This window comes from Cotesia typhae, unplaced genomic scaffold, assembly GCF_013202065.1.
Source record: "Cotesia typhae breed Kobodo isofemale line unplaced genomic scaffold, CoteBio_Ctyphae contig_83, whole genome shotgun sequence".
Taxonomy (NCBI): domain Eukaryota; kingdom Metazoa; phylum Arthropoda; class Insecta; order Hymenoptera; family Braconidae; genus Cotesia; species Cotesia typhae.
In genome coordinates, this window is record NW_027423769.1 from 82,338 (window position 1) to 99,351 (window position 17,014).

Here is a 17,014-nt window from a genome sequence, read left to right on the forward strand (position 1 = left end):
AATATAAACAAAATTATATTAAAATAAAATATTTATCAATTATTATTATTATTATTATTAATTCAATAAAAATACTAACCTAAGTGGTCTGGTAAGTGTAATGACCCCAGTAACAGGATGAACAGCAAATTGTTCAGTCTCTTCAGCAAAGCTGTAATATATTTCCCCATTTATTCCCAAGTCAGCATCTTCAGCTACAACTTTTAGGATACTTTTATGCAATGGTGTATCCTCGGTAACTGTCTCTATATATTCATTAGGTACAAACAACGGATTTAAGTCATTTGTATCCAATACATTAACAATCACTGTTGTTTCAGTTTCTTGGTGAACAATTGTTGCTCCTGAAGCTTCTGAAGCTCCTAAAATACCTAAACCACTTAAACCCCCTAAAGCTTTCAAAGTTTCTCCTGTTTTGTTATTATTATTATTATTATTACTACTACTACTACTACTACTACTACTACTACTACTACCACCACTACTTTTACTCAGTGAATTTCGCCATGTCCATGTTGCACGAATTTGTAATACATAGCGATCTTTACGCTCTCGATTTAATACCACAACATTACCGGTACGAGTCCTTATCAAGAGAAAACAAAAGTCACCAACTGTAAGCTCTTCAGCCTTAAATAATTTATCACGATCGCCACCGACAATACGATATTTAATATCTATCTGATGCCGTTTTATCGATGATACTGATGACAAAGAATAAGGTAACTTTATACCGATTTTTTCATTATCTGATGAAGAAACATATGTTTTACCAATTGAATTTTCTGGTATTGTTACATTATATTGACTCTTACTAAATTTCAAATAATTTATTTCATTATTTATATTGTGATGATTATTTTTATTATTTTTATTTTTATGATTTTTGTGAAATATCGAAGCATGATTAACTGTTTCTATTCTCGTTATTGGAATATCTGGCTCTATCTTTTGATCATTTGAGTCTAACGAATTGATATGACCACCGGTAGATGCTGAGCCAACGGTAGCCGCTATAAACCACATCCACATCCACATCCATGACCAGATGGACTTGCCACCCCGATTATGCTTCTTCCACATATTGCTAGCTCATCCTTCCTATTCCACTGCACATCCACTTCTCATCAAACTTATTCTTTTGCTATTGTTTTGCTATTCCTGTTATTATACTGATGATTATAATAATAATAATTACAATTATTATTTGTTTCACCTGGAACATAAAAACACACACATTTTTGTTAATTTTAATAAATTTTATTATTAAAATAGTTAAAAAATATTTTAATTAGAGTTTTATATTTTTCAATAATGCTCATGTAAATTCGTATTGAAATTATCTAAACGATCATTTGTATTTAGGTTTAGGTTTATTATTGCTGTAGATAATTACAAACGATATTAGAATAATTGCTGTGCATTTTATTGCAATTTTAAACTAAATTGCTCTTTGCCGCTTTCTCATTTCTTCACCACCTCGAAATCATTTGTTTTTACCAATCCACCAATAGTATATATTTTAGTCTTACGAAACTCTTTGATAGTTGAAATTTCAAACAAATTCCGTTGTTAGGTTGTTAGGTTGTTAGGGATTGTCAGTAAATACTCAAACGTAATATACCGTTTAACTAAAACAAGTTAGCGTAATCGTTAAGTAATTACATACATATTTGGTAGTCAATACTAAAAACAAATTAATCAAAAATGTCTTTTTTTTTTTTTTTTTTTTTTTTTTTTTTTTTTTTTTTTTTTAGAAATTATTTAGTTTTACTTTTTTCTATTAAATACTATACTAAATTTCAAATGAAATTTATTAAAATAATTGCTTGTCTGAAATGAATTGTCGAGCTTTTAAAGAGTTCTATTGTCCAACAAGAATGTCAATTTCAATCGTTTCCACTTAAATAAATTTCATTTTATTCAATGATCTTTCATTATGTGATTGTTATTATATTACTATTACTATGTTTGAAAAAAAAAAAAAAAATTAAACTCACATTTAATATTATTTCAATAAAAGACACTCCAATTTATACTCATTTATTCTAGATATTATTTTAATTAATAAAATTTACGCTTGAACAAAAAATAATTATACGACACAAAGACATGAAGTAAAAAAAAAAAAAAAAAAAATATGGATCTTTAAACTAGTGTAACTGTACGGGATATTCAAGCGGAAAAATAATTATACGCAGTGATGGCCATATTATGATCACCTTGGTAGCTTTTGAACTTCTTAACCACCATTAAATTTTTTGAGACTGCGCAACTCGAGCACACCTGTTGAAGACAGACTTGCTGAGTATAAGAATGAAATATATATTTATAAATATGATTATGATATAAGATAGCTTGGAGGAGCAGTAGCATGTAGCATGTAGCATGTAGCATGTAACATGTAGCATGCAGCATGCAGTATGCAGCTGAACAAGCCTTGCCCTAAAAGATATAATATGCTTAAGGTATCTAAGGTGAGTCAACAAATTTATTTCTCTGCTGATTCTATCCTCTTCATATGTTATTTTATACGTATGTACATGTATAGGTGTGTTCCGTGAATACAATTCATTCAATTTTAATGACTTGCTATTTTTCGATGACCTTATTCCCCTTATTTCAATTTTTTTTTTTACAGAGAAAACAAATTACATTATTATTATCATCCTATGTGAAATAATCCTAGTAAAAGTACATTTTGAAAATAAATCACGGATATATTCATGTATAAATTTTTTTACTCAACTCAGCTTTTTAAATGCAATGAGCAGCATAACATGTACAGACGATGAGACGCAGCTGCCTCTGTGTGTTTTGAATATTTAACCAGCTCGCGAGACATACACAATACTTGGTATTGAAGAACCTACTACACGTTTTTTAAGAACCTTGCCCCCAGGGCCCGAAGGGTTTCTCATTCTGATCATCTGGGGTGGTACATATTTTATCAATTTAAAATTTAGACTAATTTTATACTTTTAAAAAATATTCTTTAAATTATTTTTTATTCAACAATAATTAATGTGTATAATTATTCCAATCAGCAATTAACTATAGTATATAACTTAATAACTGACAATTAAAATATATATCTGTTGTAACTATAGAGGCTTTAATTTAACAGACCATTTCTGTTATGGTATGGATGACTAAGGGTATACATATTTATTAATTTTTCATTAGTTTAACATAAAAGAAAAAAAAAAATGCTGACGTTTACACATGTATATAAATATAATCTGCTTCTATACAAGTTAACTAGTAAGAGGAAAGTTTGACGGTTGACCAGCAACTCTACAACTAAATGTAACTATCTCAAGCATTTAGTCTAGTTTAATTATCAGTCGTTGTATTAAGTCTATAAAATTATAAACTAGTTGGTTTAAACAGTTGTTAAGTAATATTAACTACTAAATGTAATAAATTTTACCAACAAAAGATTTGTTTTTCTTTCAATAATATTTACCCGGCATGATTGATAATTACAATTTTTAATTCAGTGTTAAATAATCAACGTATGTTAAATATATATATATATTTATGTTTGTATTTACAATTTGAAATTGTGCTTGAGTGGATTCAACGTTTAATTCAACAGGCATTGTTGTAATGGAAAACGTGAAACTAATTTTTGAAATGGAAAACATTTAATTATAACAATGATTGCTTGATATTATATTATGATTAAACAGCCGGTGAGTAATTAAAAAAATAAAATAATAGATAAAAAGGTTAAATTTGTCGATAATGTCTCCATAACTGTCAACCATTCTATTCAGCAATATCATGAAAAAAAAAAAAAAAAAAAAAAAAAAAAATTAATGTCGCGTCATCATCATATCATATCTCAAGTTAAGTTAACTCTCACTCTCACTCTTATTTAGGTTGTGCCCCTTATAATCGTATATGTAATGTATGTAATGTATGTAGTATGTATAGACATGGATATATAAGTATATACAGAGCATACAGAATAGAGACTGAGACAGAGATTGTCTCGACATATCCACTTGTGTGGATTGGCAAACTCGGGGCCATATCTATACTAATACATACAGTTATATAGTTGGTACTCTTCTCTCTACGAGGTTAATCGCTACTTGACCCAATTTTATTCACATGCCTTAATGTACCACATAGAACAATGCTTCTCAGGCGTGATATTGTAATGAAAACTCGTAATTAATCCCTTTTATCTCTATATAACATATACATATCATTATGATTTTTATAATAACTATTATTATTATTATTATTTATTTTAATAAAAAATGTAAAATAGTTTAAGAAATGAGCTCCTGAAGAAAAAAATAAATTCCAGAATCAAGAGAAGAGAACTGCGGGTTGGATGGTATATTATATCTAACCGTTTAATATCGTATCGTATGGTATCGTATCGGGTCAACGTTCTCCTCCTCTTCAAGTGCATTGCCTTAGGGATATCAATGTAAATGTAGATGGTACACTCATCAGTATGTGCTATAGTATATACCATTAAAATCAAAGAGTAGTATATAATAATATACAGTTTATGCCAACCATACCGGTTAGGTACAACAGTACAACAGTGCTACAACAGTCTTGTGTACTTTATTGTATCGTAGAGGTAAAACAGAGACAGTTGTAAGAGTAAAGTCAAGAGCGTCGTGAGCGTTGAGAGTGGTTGAGGGCTTTGAGACCGTTGAGAGGAACAACAGAATAAATAAATAAAAAAATATAGGTAAGAGATAGAGTTTCTGTTGACGTACTGTGTGTGCTGTCATCCAAGTATAAAAAGTATAAAAATATGTAACTGGAGGTACCAGACATCTCACTCGTTAAATTAAAAGCAAAAGTATAAGCTGAACATAGTTTAAGTTAAATAACAACATTGGATGAGATTATCATACTGAGCCTCTGAACATCAGTAACATCTGCTTCAATATTAATTATATCAATCATTTATAACATTATTAACAGTAACATCAAATATATAAATATATATTAAAGAGTCCTCAGAATATTTAAAATGAGACTCAATATAATAATATATATGAGAATGAGGATGGCAGGTTAGTGAATTCTAAGTTGGCAAGTTGCTAACGGCAAGTTACTGTCTCTACCTGTTCCTCTTACTGCTGCTGCTGCTGTTGTTCATCTTGAAGAAAGTAGTTGATGATGATGATGATGATAAAATAAAACTAGTTTGACGAGAGTCCGGATTTTCGTTTTACTTTTATTTTTATTTATATTAAACCTTTTTTTGGGTTATTTTTGTTTTATTCTTGTTTTGTTTATGTTTTTAATCTTGTCTTTCGTCTACGTCAGGATAAACAGTCAGCTCAAGTTCAGCTCGTTCAGCTCAAATTCAGCTCGTTCAGCTAGCAGGTACCCGATGAAATTTTCACAACATAACATTTTTAATGTTATTATTCTACATAATAAAATTTTAAACTTTATTCCATCACTTATTTTTCTAACGATAAAAAATAAATTATTTTAATATTATTATTATTATTATTATTATTATTATTATTATTATTCTCGCTGAGCTATATACTTTAATTAATTTAGTTAAATGACATAAATGACAACAGAAAATAAATTTTCATCGTGGTTTTATTGTTATAGATATTTAATTCAACTAGTCATAGTGATTTCGCTAATTGAACATCAATCGTATATAAAATTATAATTCATCATATTCCATATCGTCAAAGTCCAATTTAATTTGATGCAGCATATATTTACTCTAATAGATATTTTATTATTAACATTTGTTGTATTATCGAAAATTATTAGATATCTCAGGACGCACAATCAATTCAATAAAATAAATAAAAACTATATTTTTATGTAGACGGATCGATATAAAATATATTTAAAAAAAAAAAAAAATAGTAAAGAAATTTTGTCAATCTATGTTAAAATATCTAATATGTAAACGTTTCAAGTTCAATAGATATACTTTGGAATGCTCTGCAGCCATATTATTGTCACGAGAAACGTTATGTGCATATGAGCATTGATTTTTCGTGTGGCTCGTTAGTATTCTGATGGTCCAAAAATAATCAAATTGTCTACAGTTTTAAAAATAAACTAAACTTTAATAAAACAATAGTTTTTTTTTTTTTTTTTTTTTTTTTTTTTTTAATTGTTGCATCGAAAATAACATAAAAAGTAAACAATGAACTTTACTAAAAAAAAAAAACAATAATAATTCAACTGGTTTTTAATTATTCTGGATGTTTAAAAATAAATATTTTATTGGGCTAGTTATTTTTACTCTCTATTGTTCAGTTTAATTAAATAAAATGTAAACAGAACCCGATAATTAAAACGTATATTTAATTAACTTTAAACTTAATTTGTATAACTATATATAATCTATTTTTCTCACGATAATTAGAAATTTTTTTTTAATTTAGTAAATTTGATATTGATAAATCATAATAATGTTTTTCATTGTGAAACTTTAATTAGTGTTTTTTATTTCACTATTCAATGATATATAATGATGATTGATAATATTCCCTCATTAATCATGCTCGTGGCATTTAGAACAGTGTAGCTATATCTAGGATGTCTTATTAGAGAATGGCCTCAACTCTCCCTTAGATCATTTAATCCTTGGTTTCCTGAACCCAAAATTCCATTATACCCAACACTAAATTTTTTAATAATTATACATATATATTATTTCAATACGGGATGAAATGGCATCGATACCCTGGATCACATCGTTATATCCGTTCTTTCATGACACTAATCGCTTTAATTTATTAATATTTGTTTTTACATCCATAAATCTATTCAAATAACAATAGAAAAATAAAAAAAAAATTTAGTTGATTTATGTATGGATGTTATTGTGTACGGAAATTTTATTACGGATTTTTTAAAAGTTTAAAATTTAATTTATTTATAATAATAAAATTTGAGTCAAGTTATTTATTTATTTTTTTTTTTTTTTTTGTATATTATCGTGTTGATAAGGCGATACTCGATCGTATGTGCTAATAATTTAACCATCCGGTTTTATAAGCTTTGATAACATAATACACACAAAAGTAATAGCTTATCTCTATAATTCTCCTTTCTTTCAAGTATGTAATGTAATGTATAGGAAATAGGAATAAATTCTTTTCCTACTTTACTTTTTTTTTTTCCAAAATGAAATCGCCGGTTAGCAAAACTAAATAAGCAAAAGGTTCTGTCAATACCAGATGCAATCTGTACGATATGTACATGAAATAAATAAATAAAAAATTCCGTTAACAGTTTGAAAAAGACGTCAAAAAGTTTAAATTAAACGTAGAGTAAAATATGAATATGAAAAATTTAAATATAAATATAATTGAAATAGCTGAGTATAAGTTTGTAAATATTTTTGAGTTGTCGCATGGTCCGCAAATATATACATATAAATAGTAAAAAACGGAATATATAACAGTATACTCTATAGAGGCAATGATCCGAACGAAAATAACGCAATACACACTGTGCACTACTGTATAGGTAGTAAAATATAATTCAGAAGCAGTTGAGCCAGACTAGTTTTGGTTAATAATCTCACGCAGTCTACATATATAGATATGTACATACATTCAATATAACAAGTTAGCAGATATATAGATATATAGATAGTGGCTCGTAGTAGTTGGTAGAGTATAATTGCCGTATAGTAGGTATGCAGCAAGTAACACGATCGGTAATGTTCAGTGATGCGTGAAAAATTAATTACGCTACAGCACGAACATGTTGCAGGAAACTGGCTCGATAATTTGACGCTTCACTCGGTACATGAGCGATCGTGAGAGACCACGAGACAATCCTGATTTTGTAATCCTGTTCCGTGATTAATTATCAAAACGTTGTATATTACCTCTCTATTATTATTCTTAATTATTTTTTTTAATTTTAAACTTTTAATCATATAGTTTTACAACTTATTAACTGTTATTGTTTGGCAATGGAGTGAGAGATTCAAATGGACAGCTTTTTAACACATTATATACATATTCAACGAATTTAACAACAAGAACATGATATATAACACATAGAGAATAACAGAAACAACGTAACAACATAACAGCTGGTGATGACTTGATCAGTTTCTCGAGTTTCTCGAGTTTCTAAAATTTTCGCGTTATGACGTATGTTATTATTAAACGAGGTGGATTTTTTTAAGCTCTCTGTTTCCTTCACATGAATAACTTTTCTATTGTATAAAACTATTTTCCTCAAATAAAACCACAGCGCAGACTTGTTATTATTATTATTATTATTATTATTATTATTATTTGCAATGAATATTACCAAATAATAATTAAATAACAAAAATATGAAAATTATTATAATTAGTTAGTAGCTAGCAGCTGGATATTATTATTATAATAAATTGAGATAGAGACAATTGCTCGTTGAAGAAGCAACTTATTTAATCGTCGTTTCGCTCCAATTTTCTCAAGTATTAGAATAAGGAAAAAAGACATTAGCCTGGAAACTCAACTCTATCATGGATTTTTGACGACAACAACGACAGGAACGTCAAAAATGAGACTGAAACGACAAGAAGAGAGAACAGGATGGGTTGGTGTTAAAAGACAAGGACAAGATTAAAATTTAACAAGCCACGTAGTACAGTGCCTCCTTGATAGGAGGAGAAAGATTATACGAATAAGTAATAAGTAATAAGAATATTCTCTCCGTCTTTCCTATATATATATACTTTAAACTCTTGGTCTTTACTGAGTAAAAGTGTCCTTGTTTAACAAGCGCGAGAAACTATATATTATTGAAAAAGTTTGTGAATTCGTAGCAGCAGGAGCCAATTGAACGTCTTTTACGTTTTTTACGTTGTTTTTTGTCTTTTTCGGGTTTAATGGTAACCAACCACCCTCATTCATTGTAACCAGCTAGAAATCAGAAGCTATATGAGCTAGGAGCTAATAGAAGCTAATAGGAGCCAACGAAGATACTCGAAAACCTAACTACCTCACCATCAGATTAACTTGTAACTAATTTTATTATTTTTTCTTATTCTTTCATTTTGCTTCAACAATTACAAATAATCTCTTGACTATTTATTAAGTAAATTTCGTTTTTTTTTTTTTTTTTTTTTTTTTTTTTTTTTTTTTTTTTTTAATTATTGATAATAAATTATTAACCCATGTAATTATACTTTGGGTAAATAACTTGAGCTAATATAATAATATATTCCTAAACAACAAGTTAATGCATGTGATGCAATTAAATACATATATATTGTTAAGTTAGCATCAGGTTGGGTGATATCTATATCTATTCTCAGCTTCTAACTCCTAACCAAACTAACCAACTCAAATCCAAGTCTAAACCCAATTGTCCTGTATCTACTGTAATATTATATGTACATACATATACCTAATATATACGTAGTATATCTGCTCCCAATGGAACTTTAAACTTATACATGGTTGGACATTTACACAGATTATTATTATCATCATCATCAAAATCGATTTATATTTATTATATATTAGTGATTTTGTTTAAACTTTCATCGATAATCACGTATAATGATTTTATTACGTTTAAATACATAAAACATAAGTAATGGTAAAAAACCGTTACGTATTAAATGTTGATAAAACAAGTTAAAAGTTTATTATGGTTTACAGTACAACAGTACAAAACGCAGTATATACTGCAGTTTGCAGGATAGAGCTTGTGAGTCAAATAAACATCAAACGAGATCGGCAAATCGACCACGCCCAAGATAAATACTCCACACCTAGTCTATAATAGTCTAAACACTCAACTATTCTACGCTTTATACATATACTTAACATATAAACTCTCCTTGTAAACTTTTATTGTTTACTTTAATAGATAATATATATAATTAAGGGGTTAGGGGTAGTCAGAATTTTCAAAAAATCGATTTTTTTTTTTGCATTTTCTTAAAGTATAATATTTTAAAAATATTGTGTGAAAATTTGAAGTGAATCCGACAAATTCTTTTCGAGTTATTTAACAATGACCAAAGGACACTCGGGTGCTACGTGGCATTCGAGAGCAGGTAGCTAGAAACAGCTGCAAGCAACCGACCTTTCGGGTTTCATTGTCATGAATATCTTCCCATTTTAATGTATGTATAATTATATATATATATATAAATCTTTCTACATATATTCACAATTTGTAGGTAGTACAAGAACTGAAAAATAATTTTTGGTTGCCAGTATACCTGTAGTCGTTGCACTGATCAGTCGATAGTTTTGTGATAAATTATTTCTCAAGTGAATTAAATTATTAACCATGAGACGTGATTCTAGAAAGGTTTCAAGAGAACTTTGGAGTTCTGAAAAAATTAATAAGTCGCGTTCAGTCAAAAGAAAGAATGTTTTTAATCCGAAAACAGCCGAACGTGATGAAAGTATTCAGAGTACATCTTCTAAAAAATTAAAACAAAACACTGAAGATGATGTACCTGAAGACAGCAGTACTGAATTTCGAATAATAAATTTTATTCAGGTATTCACTGAAATTTCTGCTCTTATAAAATGTAAAAAATGTGATGGAAATGTAGTGTTTCAAACAGCAAGTACACGTGGGCTGGGATTCAAAATTGTAGTTGCATGTAATAACTGTGGAAATGAATATATTCCTTCCTGTTCTTTCGTTGAGCATTCTTATGAAATAAACAGACGTTTCATTTTTGTAATGAGAATACTAGGAATAGGATACGAAGGATTGTGCAAGTTTTGCGGCCTGATGGACATGCCGTCTTTTTTAGATAAATCTACGCATACAATTTTACTGAAACAGATTTTGAATTGTAGTAAAACCGTCGCAGAAACCTTCATGACGAAAGCTGTGAATGAAAAAAAGCAAGCAATGCCAACAACATTAACAACTGAAAATGAAGATATAAATCATCTAACTGTATCGGGAGATGGAACCTGGCAAAAACGGGGATATACATCGTTATTTGGAGTTTCTTCTATAATTGGCTATTTTACTGGAAAGATTCTTGACATAAACATTAAAAGTGCATATTGTAAGCTATGTGAGTATTGGAAAAAAAAAACCAAATACTGTTGAGTTCCAGGAATGGTATCAATCGCATGAAGATGTGTGTTCTGCTAATCATAAAGGGTCTTCTGGGAAAATGGAGGTGGATGCGATGGTCGAAATGTTTTCGTATTCTGAAACTAAATATGGAGTTAAATATGCCAACTATATTGGTGATGGTGGCTCCAAGACCTATTCAGGAATTATAAAATCAGATCAGAATAATAATGAAAGCTTTAACCAACTAGTATGGAAAATATGCCCAAAAACGGTAAATACTAGTTATACTATCGTACAAATAGCTGCATACGTTGCTATGTGTATATTTAATGAGGGTATAAATTCATTATTAGTCTTGATGAATACATTAGGACTTAATTGTGGGCCTAATTCTCATCGGTATACAGAAAGAATGGATGCTGCACGTATGAAAGTAGCAGATAAGCGCGCTAATGATAACACCCGAGAAGGTCGATTGCAACGTAGGCACCAGCAAATCGATATTTTGGAAGCTGCTATGACGGCTGAAGAGCTATTATATGGTCCAGGAATAGATGACTCAGTGTAAGTTATTAAATAATTCTTATAATTCGACATAAATCCATAGCAAAACTTTAAATGCGTTTTTCTCAAAACTATGTTTTCTGAACTGGTGATCACTGTAACTTAAAAACTGCTCGGTAGATTTCAATAAAATTTATTGTACTTTTGAAAAACATTAAAAACTCGTGCCTGATCGAAGGATTTTTTTTTTTCAAAAATTTCGATTTTTTTTAACAAGAAACTGTCGGTTTTTTTCTCGAAAATTTGAAAAAAATTTCCTGAAGCCGCCATTTTGTTAATTTCGAAAAAAAAAAAAGCTTCGATCAGGCACAAGATTATCTATTAATAAAACTAATTTTTCTTGTCCGATTGATTTTAGATGAATCTCCAAGGACTTATGATGATCACCGCAAAGGACTTCGGGAGGAACGGGCTCCACAAAAACAGCGATAACTTTTTGAATTTTGAATTTTTTTTTTTGAAATTTTCGTGAAGTCAAATCGAAACGTGTTCTAATAAAGCTATGTTTTTATTTTTGTCAAATAAAGTAATTAACTACAAAAAAAAAAATTATTGAAAATCATCATTTTTTCAGGCCTCTGAGTATCCCTAACCCCTTAATGTAACTTAAATGCATGGAAATATGCATATATTGTATATATTCTATATGTCACATGTCAAATTTTAATAGCTTCAATAATTCAACACTATTTTTTTCTATTTATTATTGTTATTTAATCGACTGGTTGTCTGTAGGTGCATTAATATATAAGATATCAAATCTATTATTATACTTATACTAGTAAATATTACTTTTTTAAACAGCATAACCAGCATTAATATAGAGTTTAATTTTTAATTTTTTTATAAAAAACAATTGTCCCACTAAAAGAGGTAAAAAATATTAGAGAAAAGCTTTTACCCTTATTGTTGATCTCACCTGAGACCACAACTACTTTGTCAGTGGTATCCGGTAACGACAAAGACACCAATTAACAACACTTTTTCTACAGTAGTCGTCGTCTACCATTTACTAGATATACATATATATATAAACCGTTTCTCATTAGCTGTTATTCTTAGTCACAATAACCTACGTGATGACAAGTTAAAAAAAAAAAAAAAAAAAAAAAAAAAAAAAAAAAAAAAACCCGTCTTGGAAAGAAATAATAATAATAATAATAATAATAATAATAATAATAACAACGGTAAAATTTCATACATATATTTCTCTTAACATTTTTAATTAAATGGAATTTTTCATAAAATATACTAAAGTGTCTCAAGAAAAAAAAAAAGGACATTAGAGTTTTAATTTATTTAGGATTTTTTTTTTTTTTTCTTTCTGTCTGTCCATGTTCGCGTTGACGTTTATAATAGTAAAATAATTATATTATTAAATTAGTTATTTTAGTGCACGAGAGCCAGTATAGTAAAAAAAAAAAAAAAAAATAGAGTGATGATGTATATTTTACTAAAGAGCGAATTATTAAAAGATTAAGTAAAAAATTAATAATAAAATAAATATAGTTGTTGCATTACGTGTAATATTTTTAGTCAGTGATTGTGGCTTACAAAATGGGGGATTGTCATCTTGTATTGTTTTTGGTCTGGTACTTGGTGCTAGTATTAGTATATAGGATAGGAATTTTAAACGATATAATATAATACATGAGTAGAGAAAAAAGTATCGAGACGACAAGACAACGCCTGAGCTGAATAACTAAACAACTTACAATAACTTTAACGATTTGTAATACTTGGGACAAATGGTACAACTATAATTATTTTACTATTTTTTTTTTATTTGTTAATCAACATATTTATTACCATAATATTAATTATTAATTTGTATATTAAGTAATTATATATGAGAAATTAATTAATCCGAGAGATGCAGACATAATAGGTTTAATAGGCATCGAAATAGGTATTTAGGTATTCGGGATGCAAGTAATATCGGGATCAAACGCCTTGACTGTTGTCATGTAAATTTCTCTCTGGATATATGTATACAGATAATAGTTGTATTTGATATAGCTATTGGAGGTGACAAAACCTTTGAATACAAGTAGTAGTAGTAGTAGTAGTAGTAGTAGTAGTAGTAGTAGTAGTAGTAGTAGTAGTAGTAGTGGTTTTGGTATTTGATTTTGCATTATGGCTTAATGCTACTTGCGCTTCGTAACACTCATTAGACGCTAAACTGGTGACATTGTTGTTATCGTTTACAACGATCAATATATGTCTCATTAATATTCTATTATATCCAATACATTTAATCCTTTTATTGTTATAAAATTAATTAAGAGATAAAATCTTAATTCAATTAATAAATAATAAATACTTAAATTTAGTGGTTTGTCGTTTGTTATTTGTCATCGAGTTACCAATAAGTATGTATTGATATACACATTCATTTCCGGTACGATTTATCTCGCGATAAAGTTATACGTAGGAGGACTTTGATTTTATTTGCATAAAATAATACTAATAAGTATTAACAATAAAACAAAGTGTGTGGTATAAATGTGTGAAGGTGTGTATAAGGTATGGTAAGAGACACACGTCATTACCCCAACATTATTATTAGTTTTATTAGTTGATCTAAGGTGGAGTAGTGAAAGTTTAAACTTAAAATTAATCCGTATTTTATTCAATTCCATCAATTAATTTTAATACATTATTATTATTATTATTATTATTATTATTATTATTATTATTATTATTTTTAATTATTGAGTTTTATTGTGATTTTGTTTTTCACCGAATAATTGTCATTTGAAAATTTTATTGATAATGTCACAATGTGTCCATTCGAGTTTAATTATTTTAATTAAAATATTTATTGCGAATTGATTTTATTGTTGGGTAAAATAACGTCGCATGTCAATTTTTATTTATTTTATATTATTTTATGATATTAAATCTGCATATTACCGTTGAGTATTGATTTTTTTATTATTTCAAATTTTATCATCCATTGTAATTACTTATAACTATCATTACTATATTAATTCATTTAATCAAATTTAATCATTTTTAATTGATAACATAACAACAATAATAAAATGATTTATTTTTGACCTATAACAGATGTTAAAAAATAAATCTAGTCTTTTCATTAAATGGTTAATATAATGATAATGATGATGAAGATGAAAATAGTTAAGTTTAAATGCCAGAAACTTTTATATCTATTAAATATATAATATTATATCTGGTAGTTATTGTTTTTTTTTTTTTTTTTTTTTTTATTTATTTATTATTATTTTTATTTTAGTCTTTTCGGGTGCTTCTGCTCCAACAACCGGATAGACAGGAAACGTGGCTCGAATTGAATTCCACTTTAGTGGAGGTTGTTGGTGAAGCAGACCGACAAGTGCAATAGGGCGTTTTGAATCGACTGGTATATGGTGTACTGCTCTCACCACCACCACCACCACCACCACTACCACTGCCAACTCTTGTAAGAAGCATATGACTCTTGATATAGATATATTTTTTTTTTTCGTTATCTTTCTTGATATTTTTTGTTCAATTTATTTTTAATATTTCTACTGCTATTATATTATTATTATTATTTAAATGAATTAAATTTATATTTATAAATTAATAAAGAGAGAAACATTATTAATTTCTCAAGTAAATAAGATAAGAAAAAAAAAAATCAAGAGAAATTGAAAAAATGTAAATATACTAAAGCATCTTAGGAAAATATGTATGGTATAGTATGTTGAATTTATGAAACTCTCAAGTGTGTCGTTTTGTCATTTATTTATTCCCGGATTTTATAATAAATATATTAGAAGAAATAAAATTTATATTTGATAGTTATATATACTGTAATGAATGCAGCTCACCCGTAACAGTTATATGAAAGAATTAAAAGTATATTACAATTTATAATAAATATAAATACAACACTATAGAACTATCTGGAGTATATGTTTGATAAAAATAATAATTTATCATAAAATAATATCACCCGATGTATATTTTATTTTTATTTATTTATTTTGTATTTATATTAATGTTAATATAATCAAGCAGTATTCACACACATGTTAAAGTGGTGATTATGCTTATGCATCTGACATTTCACCGTCTGTTTCAGCAAATAAATTTATCAATATAATTTTCTTTTTTTCTATTGTATATTTTATTATATATATTTATATTTATACGGTAGAGTTGCTGATAATCTGTGAATTTATCCATCCGAAAGTGAAAATCTCGAGTAGACGAACAGAAAAACAACAGGCTGTCACTAAAATACTATCCAGCATTATCCTGGTACGGCATACAGTTTTCATTTTAAAAATAATCTTATAGAGCTGGAGAGCTGAAGAGCTGAAAAGCTGAAGAGCTGAAGAGTTAAAAGCGCTAAAAGATGTATACAGCTTTTAATTTCATTTCTATTCAGATAAAAATATTTATTAATTTTGTTTTTTACACGATAAATAATTTTTTGTGATGATTAAATTAAATTTTAGAATTCAAATTAATCAATAAAATTTTATTTTTATTTACCGTACAAATATAACTTTAATTATATTAGATATTTTTCTTAATGTTTTCTTCAAGCTTGTCCGGCAGTCTAAATATACAGCAGTCTCGTTACCTCGACTTACATCGAGCATTCACGACAGGAGCAGTTTTACGGTGTGGGTTATCCACTCGGTAAATAATTCTCTAGCGTCCTGAGAGCTCAAGGATTTACACTCGCGTCCGTTTGACGGTTTAAAAAAAAAATTATTCCAACATTGGTTGTATTATATAGTTATACTTTGCTAAGAAAACGAGTAAAAATAAAATTTAAAAAAAAAAAAAAAAATCAAGACGATGAAGAAGAAGAAGTAGAAGAAGAAATAAGTAAAGAGAACTAAGCGGGTATAGGAAAAGCAGAACAAGAAAAATAAGCAAAGTTAAAGTGACTTTACGGCAATCTTATTCAGCTTACATATTACATGATTATATATTTATATTTTTATATTACATATATACTCTCGATAGAGTTTTTAAGCATACAATATTGACATAGATAAAAGCAAGTATATCATTACTATATATTATATATAAATCTAATTTTAGTATATTATCTCAGTATCTCAGTATCTTAAAGCTATATAGAGTCACAATTTCCTGACTCATACTTGTAGTATAGTAGAATAAAATTCATGTAAATCGATCTGACAGACGATTAAAGCTCTCTCGATTATCACACCGTTTTCACCTTCCAGCTCTACAGACACTTGTAATATAGATATAGATATACTACTAGTAAAGTTAAATACCGTGAGGGTGAAAGAGAAATAAAGTTTAATTAAAAATCAAAATTACCGTAAAGTTTACACCCTATAAGGCTCTATCTAAGCAATATCAAATAGTTGAGTAAGAAAACTAATTAATTCATTAATACTTGCAATAATTT

General features: G+C 28.0%; 2 protein-coding genes and 1 long non-coding RNA gene across 5 annotated transcripts in view; 2 read left to right on the forward strand and 1 right to left on the reverse strand.

The window, feature by feature from the left end:
* Positions 1-17,014, reverse strand: part of Kug (FAT atypical cadherin kugelei) — a 98,576-nt gene that overhangs the window by 65,932 nt on the left and 15,630 nt on the right. Inside the window, 1 exon segment of the mRNA XM_074252153.1 lies at positions 80-1,216. Within this exon segment, the coding sequence (XP_074108254.1) occupies positions 80-1,083 (1,004 nt within the window). The 5' untranslated portion in view covers positions 1,084-1,216.
* On the forward strand, positions 4,742-12,796 carry LOC141533334 (uncharacterized). Of its 3 annotated transcripts, none has more exons than XM_074252158.1 (3): positions 4,748-11,311; positions 11,394-11,604; positions 11,963-12,796. In XM_074252158.1, the coding sequence occupies exons 1-3, from the start codon at positions 11,290-11,292 to the stop codon at positions 11,964-11,966; spliced, it is 237 nt and encodes a 78-aa protein (XP_074108259.1). In that variant the 5' UTR covers positions 4,748-11,289; the 3' UTR covers positions 11,967-12,796. The 3 variants fall into 3 exon arrangements, with proteins under 3 accessions (XP_074108258.1, XP_074108259.1, XP_074108260.1); XM_074252159.1 differs by having other exon boundaries at positions 11,412-11,604; XM_074252157.1 differs by having other exon boundaries at positions 4,742-11,604.
* LOC141533336 (uncharacterized) lies at positions 13,660-16,022 on the forward strand. The gene is made up of 3 exons (XR_012480245.1): positions 13,660-14,119; positions 14,677-14,803; positions 14,864-16,022. It is a non-coding gene; the product is annotated as an uncharacterized LOC141533336 (long non-coding RNA).